The sequence below is a fragment of the Takifugu flavidus genome, chromosome 18 (genome assembly GCF_003711565.1).
Source record: "Takifugu flavidus isolate HTHZ2018 chromosome 18, ASM371156v2, whole genome shotgun sequence".
NCBI classification, from domain to species: domain Eukaryota; kingdom Metazoa; phylum Chordata; class Actinopteri; order Tetraodontiformes; family Tetraodontidae; genus Takifugu; species Takifugu flavidus.
This window is the reverse complement of record NC_079537.1, coordinates 2,975,532-2,985,874: the sequence shown is the minus strand read 5'-3', so window position 1 is coordinate 2,985,874 and position 10,343 is coordinate 2,975,532. Positions and strand designations below refer to the sequence as shown.

The window sequence follows — 10,343 nt, the reverse complement described above, 5'->3', positions numbered from 1 at the left end:
TTATGAGGGATCATTTCTTTTAATCAGCACCATAACTTGCAGGTACATTGATATCATCCATGCATGCTGTCTCATTTTTAATGTCACTATCGTAACAAATGTACAGATGTTAAGATCTGAAAGACAAAAATGGAAACTGTTGCATGTGTCAGCGTAAGAGCGGCATCACTGATGCAGAACGTGAAGACACACAAAGATGCAGACCAAGCAGAGTTTGTCTAAAAATCCTCTTCTTTATTTCAGATGCTCAATGTTTTATTCCTGTAAAACATTCAATAAAAAAGACGCGTAATTTATTGCTTATTGTCGTTTACTAGGACTTGATTTGATGCATAATTCTTCTGAGCACTCTCATGAGGACTATGATGCTGTCTTTGTGAGTTTTTCCATCATACAAAAGCACGTTCAGAGGTTCCAATTTTCAAGTTAAAATGGCTGAACAGAAAGCACATCAGGGACAGGCAGACTCAATAACCCTCTCCTGTTCTTTTACTTTTCCCTCATGATTGAAAACAATAAATTCATTGTTTGGACAAAATAGAAGAAAACAACCTTGCTTTTACACAAATTGGATAATTTATAGGAAAATGGTTGATATTAGGGGAGAAAAACCTCCAGAATTAGACTGACAGCAGCACTGAGATGATGATATGAGTCTGCACTGGTCCAAGTCTTTCAGAGAAACCTGCATCCTTGCCATCCCTGCCTAGTGTGTGTGTGTGTGTGTGTGTGTGTTTATATTGGATCTGCTCGGTCCTCAGGACTCAGGGTATTTGGGAGATACAGATGCATGCATGTGCGTATCCGCCTCACAGAGGAGGGGAGCACATCATCCAGGCTTATGCGTTATAAAAATCAAAAATGCACACAAACACGCTGTTACAGTCACGTGCAAACACACGAAAGCCAGTTCTGAGGTCAGCTGTGATCATGCCACATATTTACATTCTAGATTTAAGGAAACTGTGTACAAGGCAGTAGTATGATGTGACCTGGCAAGGTGTCGCTGTTTCTTTTTAAAATGTACAGCAGATACTGGAGAAGAAGAGGAGCGCGCACAGGATTTAAAAATGAAGCCTAGAGAACGACTTTATACGTAAATAAATACATAAATAGAGAATAAATAAGCTCACCGAATAAGTTAAGAGTGTCTTTCTGTACATGTTCCATGGAGAATGGGTTTGCATATTGGTTCCCTGTATGTTGTGTTGTCCTCTCTGGCCACTGTAGCTATGGAGGAGAAGCAGTCAACTCAAGCAGCCCTCCAGAGACTCAGGCTTGTTCTGATGTTGCGGTGCTCGGGAACCTAATGTCCCCGGCGATGTCACGTTGACAAGCCTGGTCTGCCGGTTCTGGGTTTAAAGAAGCTCTCTGGGTCTCATGAGCCTCACTGAGCTCACTTTACCTTCACCGCTACACGCTGCTGGAGCGCCCACGCAGTGCGGCATTGAAATTCATCCTGTCTCCAAATAAATTCAGAAAAAAAAGTACTTAGTGATTATATGTTTTTTGCTAGCCTTTTATCTACAGAAACGAACAAGAACACCCCCAAACTAGTTTACAATCTACAAAATCACTATTATTGAGACTTGAAACTGGTGATGCAGCGGGTTGCCAGGTGCCAAGTAATATGGTATGATTATCACTATGGGCAGCATTTATATGTGCTTATTATGGTGCATTAAAATATAAAACACAGCCTCAGCAGGACAATACGAGAGCAAATGGGGCTTAGCTTTTAGCTCGTTTGAATTCATGAAAATGAATTCCTAAATGTGAGAAGCTGAGGAGAGACCCATCGTAACCTCTTCCGACGACCCGCCGCCTGTTTGCGTTAATAAAGAGTGAACAGATAGGTGCATTAATAATGTCTAATGTGGACTAGAACAACTATATGCTACCTGATTGTGATTTGTGTGTGTCTAAATCAAACTATGGAGAACAATTATACTACTTGAATAAACCAAATAAATACTTCTAAAGACTTTATGTAAGTGAAAGAAAAGAGACAAGACAGCCAGTGTGTAGGAAACCTAAGTAGAGTGTTTTTATAGTTTGGTGCTGCTTAAACTTCCTTTCTCAGCTGTATCTATTCATCACACGTGTGTCAAAAAAACACGTCTTAACTCTAATTTAGATTAGACTGAATGGTTCAAATGAGTGGAATGATGATTTGCAGTCGGTGACAGGAAATGGCGTTTTCTGCTCTCGTGAGTTTGTTTGAAAGAATTTAAAGAAGCGTGTGTGATCACAAAGAAGAGGATGAACGAGGATAATCTATCGTGACCTGCAGTTGCATAAATGCCGTCGTATTTCTGTACGCATATAATAAGAGCATCACGCGTCATCAGAATATATAACAGCGCTGGTGACGCGCTGACGTGGCAGGAATCGACTTATTGTGAGAGTGTAGTGGTCGGAGAACATTTGGGGTCTTAGCGCATGAGTGTGTGTCTCCGTCGTTGTGTATTTCTTTGTCCTTGTTGCACGTTTGAACAGTTTCGGGGACATGTTGTACATTCACGGTAAGAGGTTAGCAGGCTGTGTCCTTGATAAGGTGGGGGTGTCAGGTGGGAGGATCAGCTGAGGGAAACACGATGGTCAGGTCGGTGATTGCAGGAGGTCTCGGAGGGCTCTCTCTAGAGGAGGACGCACTTTCCTTTCTCCACCCAAGGGTTGTTCTTCATCAGCTCCGGGTTCAGGAAAGGATCCTCCGGGACGACGTCCTCTATCCACTTTACCAAGCTGTGTGTGAAGAAAGCAAAGTTCAGAAGGGAGCCTTATTTGGGCCTCCGCTTTGGGGGCATTTTCAGAGCGGAAAGCCTGGACAAAAAGCTTTAGATGTCTGTGACAGTGTTATAATTAACATGGTTTTATATGACTTTTGTTTGGCATATCTGCAGTATGATGTCAGGCCGTGCAGCCTTTCGCTTGACTTTAGATGGATTTGTTGGCTGTTCATCAGTCCTGTGGTCTCATTTTGGCCATATAAAGGCACGACTTTTCAATACTTAAGTATCCCAATCTAAGAGCACTAAAATAGGTAAATAACCTTTTTAATGGACCCAAATTTCCAAATGGGACAGTGACCGTGTCTGCGTTGGTGAGTATGCTACATTCATTTCAATTAGCTGTATGTCTGAGCATCTGAGCAGACTGCGTGCTTCAAGTTTTAAGGTGTAGAAGTTTACAAATGACAAACTGCACGAGTCTCTCCTTAATGTGTGCAGGAGGCTCCAATCAGTTCAAATTTGCTGGGAGTGAATTCGTCGTTAAAGTGGGCTGGTGGTCTGTTGCCTGCAGAGAGGAATGCTGTTTTCCTTCCAGGATATTGTAAAGACTAGATGGAAACTCAAATTTATGACAATCTGGGACCAGAGAAGCTCCCTGCCAGGGCTCAGCCTGGTAACCAGTGGCCTGACACGACACCCATTACATTAGAGCTCTCTCACACTCACAAAATATCAATAATTAATTACATTTTGCTGCCCCAACCTCCTGACACTACTCTGAAAAAGCTGTTTAAATACAGCTGAACCACAATCACATCAAGCAAATTTGCATCATACTTGCGATGTGTATGAGTTGGATGGTTGAGTGTTGGCTGATCCAGAGATAATGCATCAATAATGGATGCATCATATGGAGGATTTCTACTCCAAAGCTGTTGGGTTCGTGCAGCCCCACGACACATTCAGCACTCTGCAATTTGCTGGTTAAATTTGTGGACAATTCTGGATTTGCGCCTAACTAATGGCATTTCTAAAGATTTCCTGCAAATGCATATACATATTCTTATTTGGAGACCTTTAAAACTGATTCATCAGTCCACCAGTAGAGAGACATAAAGTTAAAATGTGTAGTTGTGCTGTGGTTATGGCACCACTTTAACAGATGGCGCCTCAGATATAATTAAGGTCCCTGCTGTTTGATGTTAACTGATCACAGTTTTGGGGCCTGAATTTGGTACACGTGAACTATTATGTGCACACTCACTCAGTCACTGTCTTGGAGGACTTCTCCCGTTTAAAGGCCAGTTGGTACTTGAGGCTCTCCACCTCCTTCTTCATCTGCGGCAGGTCCATCTCATCCATGGTTGCGGTGTGATGATGTACTTTTCTACCTGTGCACAGACGGGAGGCGGCGAGTGAAACCGTGTGCGCAGACAAACAGGCAGACAAATCAGCGCTACGGCACCCTGTAGCAAAAACACCACCCAATTATATCAGATTTATAACTGCTCCTCAGGAAGGACTGTTGCAACCAGGACAAATTGGAGAACATGCAGCCGCTGCCAAAACTGCCAGATCCACTTAGCAACAGACGATATGTTCAGTTGCCTTCTGCACTGTTCTTGGCTGCCTGTTCCCACTTTAGCATGTATGTAGAAGTTCTGTGGCTGGACCGCTATGCCAAATCTAATTCCATTTTATGACCAACATGACAGCAGTTCACCACCCCATCAGTTTTCCTGTAAAGGGAAGCTAATTACTCGGATTGTCACCAGTGGATGGACTGTTTTCAGACTGGAGGCTGAGCAGAGGTAGGGACAAAAGGAAAGTGGGGGGAATTAGGCAAGGCTTCACGCTCCTGTGGCCCAGGAAATAAGGAAGAACACTATGCTGCGATGCTCGTTCCCGACGCTCACCCACACATCCACATCCCAACAGAGAGGAATGCAGCTTAAGGCTTCCACATTAGCTCAGCGCTAATTCAGTCACTTGAATTAGAAGAAGGTGGCCAAAAATAGTCATCTTTTCAAAAGCATGCACCCATACAATAGTTGTTGTCTTCATCTTTGTCTTTTTTTGGCTTTCTCGCTCTTCCTCTGCCCTCCCACACTCTCTGTCTGCTACACCCTCTCAACACTACTTTCCCCTCACCCCGTGTGTACTCAGTTGTGGTCCTCGCAATGTGCGTGCCTGGGTGTGTGTTTGTGTGTGTGTGTGTGTGTGTGTGAGTCATGGGAGGATACAGGTTAGCCAAGTGCTTGTCTGGTCTGCACTCAGAATCAATCTCACTGAGCTGCCTCAACACAATGCTGGATCATCGTTTTCATTTTTAGATACGTGATATTACGCAATTGTCCTTTATGACAGTTTCATGAGTGGGGGGGGCGCTCCGAGGCAGGAAATAGCAGCGCTGAGCCCAACACCTACCAGCATAGTCAGAACACTAATGATGTGCACTGTTTTGCACATCTCACGTTTCTTATATGAGTAGGAATGAAAATCTCTATTGCTATTTTTGGCCAGGTAACGCACTGAAACACACACGTACGTGCGTTAACTCCTGTGACAGTTCATAACTGCTAAACCAGGACTGTAACATACCCTAACCAAGATCTCAAACCCTCTCTCAGAAGATGCCAGAAGGTTTGAATGTGGTCTTCTGTCCAACTCCTTCATCACACCTGTGCTCAGGATGAAAACAGCAGGTTCTGGAGTGCTCCACACAGATATAATGAAGCGATATTATATAAGTGAGTGAATCCATACTGTAGCATCAAATCGATTGGGAAATTCGACTAAGTCTGCTCTTCTGCACCACGCTAGTGACAATCTCTGCACTTGGAAGTCACCAATAAAGAAACTTAATCCAGATTGATTGTACTCTGCCCTGGGGCTGCACCCTGGAGTGAATTAGAGGGAAGAACTCCCCTTTGCAAGGCATCCTCACTCTAATGATCAATCAGTGATCAACCAAAACCTGGAGAGATCCGTCTTCCAGGATGTTTTGCTGGCAGAAATTCAAGGCGCTTGAGGCCATGAAGGCTGGTGAGTGTGGGCCCAGGTGCAAAAGAGGAAGAAAGCAAAATCTTTGATCTGAGAGGAAGCAGGAGGTCGTACACAAAAATGGCTGGCGGAACCAGGCAACCAGGCAACTAGCAGCCAAACATCCAAACGCAAAGAACAAACCCATCGCACACAAGAGGCAAAGGTAGAAGTAACACAAGATGGCTGAGATGCAGAGATACAAGGAGAATCTGGCAAGGAACACACAGAGAAGCAAGACACAGGTGTACCACATAAGCAGTGAATGAAGACAGGGAAAGAGGACCGAAGAGGGTAAGTAAAACTGGCTACACTGGGGAAAGACAAGACTTTCAAAATAAAATAGGAAGCACACAAGAAACAGGCAATACAGATTCTGACAGAGGTGATATGTGTTCAGCCTTCCAAATGTCCTTAAGCCCCTAAAACTATCTGGTGGGTTTGGGGAATTCCATCTGCTTCTCCTTCTTCCTTAAACGCCACATTTACTGGCATGCCTGTCCTAACGTGACGTGATATTGAGTAGATGATTCAATACACACTGTAGCTGCCATCAGAGTCAGTTATACTAATAAATTACATTTAAATGTGTACTTAATAATTTGTCATTTGTCAAATCATTTAAATAAGGGATAGTTTAAACAAGGGATTTGCACAGTGGAACCAATATTTTCTCTGCTTTTGAGAATAATTTTGCTTATATTCATTTTGTTCTTATAGTTTTTCAAGATAAATGCCTGTGACTTGAGGAAAAATGTTTTGGCTTCCTTTCATAGAATTGATGTGAAAACAGGTATTTCAAATACAATAGTGACCCACCTGTACATAAGATGTAGCTTAGCTTTTTCTGTTTCTGTTAGTTAACGCTTAACGTGTCTCTCTGTATGATCTGGATTTATATAACGGATAATAAAGAAATGAACCGTGAAGTCACAGCTGATATTGGATTTTCTTTTGATAACAGGACTCACAGTGGAATCACGCAGAGCAAAATCATTTGCGCGCAACGCAGCCGTTGTTTATCTTCAGCTGAGCCTCAGCGTGACATTTCCATCAACCGTTACATCACCTCAAACCAGGAGAGGGTGAAGGGTTATTAAAGTGATGGACCTAATACCTTAATGCACCTTTCCTATTGGGATTTGGTTGATTTTTTGGTTGAAGCTCCTCTATAGAATCTTACTTCATACCAGGGCGGGTTTCCCTGCTTACAGGACCGGTTTCCGCTTACATACTGTGGAGGCTGAACGGACCAATTAATTACATTTGTCTCATTAGAATTTTTTTTTCAAATTGTCCTTTTTCTAGTTCTGTACTTCCAGTAATGTCGTAGCTCTGTTAATAATGGAAGTCTGGCATCCAAATGGCTGCTGTGCGTTGGTGATGGGGGGACTGTTTTGAGGGGCATATGTAGGGCATTTGGTGATTTGGGTCAAAAGCATTCAGAGATTAACGTCTATCCCACCACTGTTGTCCCAGCACCTCCCAGTACTACATCACCAGCACTTGGGTTGGACTACCAGGTTCCACTTTTAGGTCAGCTCATGATTAATGTGCTGACTTATTGATCGTGGATGATGGCAAACATCACCGGTTGGAAAAGAAAGAGGAACGCCACAGGCAGAATGGAAGCATGAAGCTCGGGCCGTAGCGACTGCCACAGAAGTACAAAGGTCGTTAGTTCGATCCCAGCTGCAGTGAGCGTGAATGTGTGAATGCAGAAGCTGTGAGTGGTCAGAGAAAGCCAGTCCCATCCCAGATACGAGGTAACATGATAGATGAATAGAGACGCTTCCTGCCTCTGTAGCGACTGCATTGTAAATAGAGACTAAAAATAGAAGGCAGGCAGAGCTATTCTGACCAGCTGAGAGCTGAGAAACAAAACTGAGGCGCCGTCCTAGACTCAGGAGGAAATGCTGCTCGGGATAATGAACACTGGGCCGACAGATCCCGTTCCAGCTCATTTTATCTGCACCCCAGTGAGCTCAGGAAAAGGGTGGGACCAGTCCAGCAGAGGCCACACCAGAACGGCTCGATTGGAAAAGCGCCCACTTGGTCCAACGGATCAATACAGAGCGATAGTGGGATGGAGTCAAAAATGATTTTCATCCTTTAAAGGATGCTCTTGAGTTCTCTGGGTGCAGCCCCCACCCAAACGACAGGGGTGGGGGTGGGTGGTTAATGACCAGACCTGGTGGGTGCAGGGGAAAGTGAAAAACTGCTGGAGCATTGTGGGGAAACTCCATCAAAGAAGCAAAAAGAGATCAGAGGTGAAGCATGAGTGATATAATCCCCCCTCCCCCCAAAAAGCTATTAAAACAATGATAATGACAATATAGTTAAGCAACGACAGCAAAATATGCAAAATCGCTAAAGAAACAACCCACACAGACTAAAGATATGAATGTTATAACACAAATAAATATCAAATGTTACCGATGCAAATCTGCAATAAAAGAAGATGAGCTGAAATCAAAGGATTGTCTGCGATTAAGTGACATGGTCGACAGACATTAAAGCATCAAAGAGGCAGTTTCATCGCTCTTCCTGTGTTCATGACCGCAAAATGGCAAATTTTTGCACTTTTAATAAAAAAAAGAATACAAAATCACTCTCAATTTCAATACAAATTCAGTCATTGTCAACTACATCCTAAGTGGCTCCTGGAAATTTCAGCCATTTATTTATTAATTTATTGGAACATTTGGGCTGTGAGGCCAGCGTCAGTTAAGGCCGGAGAATGCCGGGGAAAGAAGAAGACGGAGGAGGACGTGCAGGGGTGAAATCAGCCTTTTACGTAATGGTCGTGGGTTCCATGTGGTCCGTTCAGGTGTTCACCCGGAGCGCACGTAAATTCAGCCACCCAAATTGTTGCGCTTCCCGGTTACGTAAAGAAGGTATTGAAAATAACTCTTGAAGTGACTGCATTCAGAAATTCCCTGTTAGAATGCAGTTTGACGTGATTTCTATGATTTGCTGCTATAATCAGGCCTGTTGTGAGAGTGCCAGAGAAGCCCACCGCGTCTGTCCGATGATTAGCCCCCAAGACGGTCGCGTCTCTTACCTCACTGATGCGCCGGTGGAGGCTGTTGCTCTTTGCCGGTCTGCCGGTGAACTCGGAGGGAGGACAGAGAAGGCAGCTGATGCAAAACGCGTGTGCGGGATGTTATTTCCCAGGCTGGCCCACAAATTGATGTCCGTCGACTTTTGGATTTCTCGGCGAGGTGGCGTGCACACTCGGCATCCACTGGAAGAGGCTCGAGGATAAATTCCGCAATCTCTGGAGTAAAAAACAGACGATGACGAGCTGTCTGGGGCTGTCTGGGACGCTGCAGAAATCTGCGGGATGCACGCAGCCTTATTGGATGGGACTGATACGAAAGTGCACAAGTTGATGGTCCTGTGCGCGCTCCGCCGTTCACGGCCGCCTCTTTTAGGATGGTGTTATATCAGCCCCCCCTGCGCACGCGCCTGTGTGTGTGTGTGTTTGTGTGTGTGTGTGTGTGTGTGTGTGTGTGTGTGTGTGTGTGTGTGTGTTTGAGGGAGAGAGAGAGAGAAAGAGAGATGTGCTCATAGCTCCCAAGAGAAAGAAGAAACAGACGCAATTGAACAGGTAGACTTGGAGACGGGGATGTGTGCGCGCCTGATGGCGCGAGCGCGTGGATTCTAGATTTCTGCCCGTATATGGACACTTACTTTATATCATCTTCAATCGGCTGCAGGAATAGTTTGGGAAACACGAACGACATTGTTTAATTTCAGAAGCGAATTGTCATATTTGTTCTTTGAAATCACAAAGAAGAGATTTTATCCGGTATTAAAGCTGCGTCTTCTTCTAACATGTCTGAATGCATTAACTTAATGAGGAATGATGTCACTGTGCACCAGGTTCGTTTCCAGCATGCTGTTAGTGCAGGTAAGCTCCAGTTATCTGCAAAGGGCCGATCATAAGAGTGTCTGAGAGAGAGATTAATGATTTATAACTTCAACCTTGAGTTGACCTTTTGGAGAAATAGGTTCACCTCAGGCTCCAACATAAATCATTCTTCTGTAAACAGGCTGTCATGTAGCCTGTAGGTAATAAACAATAGCAATTTAGAAATAAACACTGTGACTGTGACACTATTACTCTTGAATAATAATTCAATTTCCCCACGGGGATGAATAAAGTACATCTTAATCTTAATCTTAAAATCAAATGTTTAACAGCAAAGCATTTTATTTTACTCTAAATCTTTAAAATGCAACTATATATTCTTCTTCTCTCAATAAGCCATTAATACATGATGGATGAGGTGATACTCGTGGAACGTGAGACTAAAGCATCAGATCACATTAAGAAATTTAAATGATTTGTTTCGTGATACTGAAACATTGAAATCACCACCTTAAAGAGACCTTATGTCCAGTCACATTCTGAATGCCCTTGTTTTGATGTGCTGGGATCATAACAGAGGTGCAACCTGTAAAGGACAAAACAGCTGTGGACTCACACCAGAACTTTGGCCTGTCTTGCTTTAAAACCAAGGAAATGAACGATGGTTAATCGGGATAATTGTGTAATTAATC

At 43.7% G+C, this 10,343-nt stretch overlaps 1 protein-coding gene across 1 annotated transcript; it reads right to left on the bottom strand.

Moving 5' to 3' along the window:
• On the bottom strand, nucleotides 1-9,315 carry gng13b (guanine nucleotide binding protein (G protein), gamma 13b). The gene is made up of 3 exons (XM_057015835.1): nucleotides 8,839-9,315; nucleotides 3,997-4,123; nucleotides 1-2,745 (listed from the first exon to the last, which is right to left on the bottom strand). The coding sequence occupies exons 2-3, from the start codon at nucleotides 4,092-4,094 to the stop codon at nucleotides 2,640-2,642; spliced, it is 204 nt and encodes a 67-aa protein (XP_056871815.1). The 5' UTR covers nucleotides 4,095-4,123; nucleotides 8,839-9,315; the 3' UTR covers nucleotides 1-2,639.
• Nucleotides 9,316-10,343: the final 1,028 nt, after the last annotated feature.

Coding starts and splice junctions, on each gene's coding strand:
- gng13b (XM_057015835.1), bottom strand. CDS start 4,094: ATGGATGAGATGGACCTGCCGCAGATGAAGAAGGAGGTGGAGAGCCTC. Junction 2,746..3,996: donor TCCTCCAAGACAGTGACTGA/GTGAGTGTGCAC, acceptor CTTCACACACAG/CTTGGTAAAGTGGATAGAGG.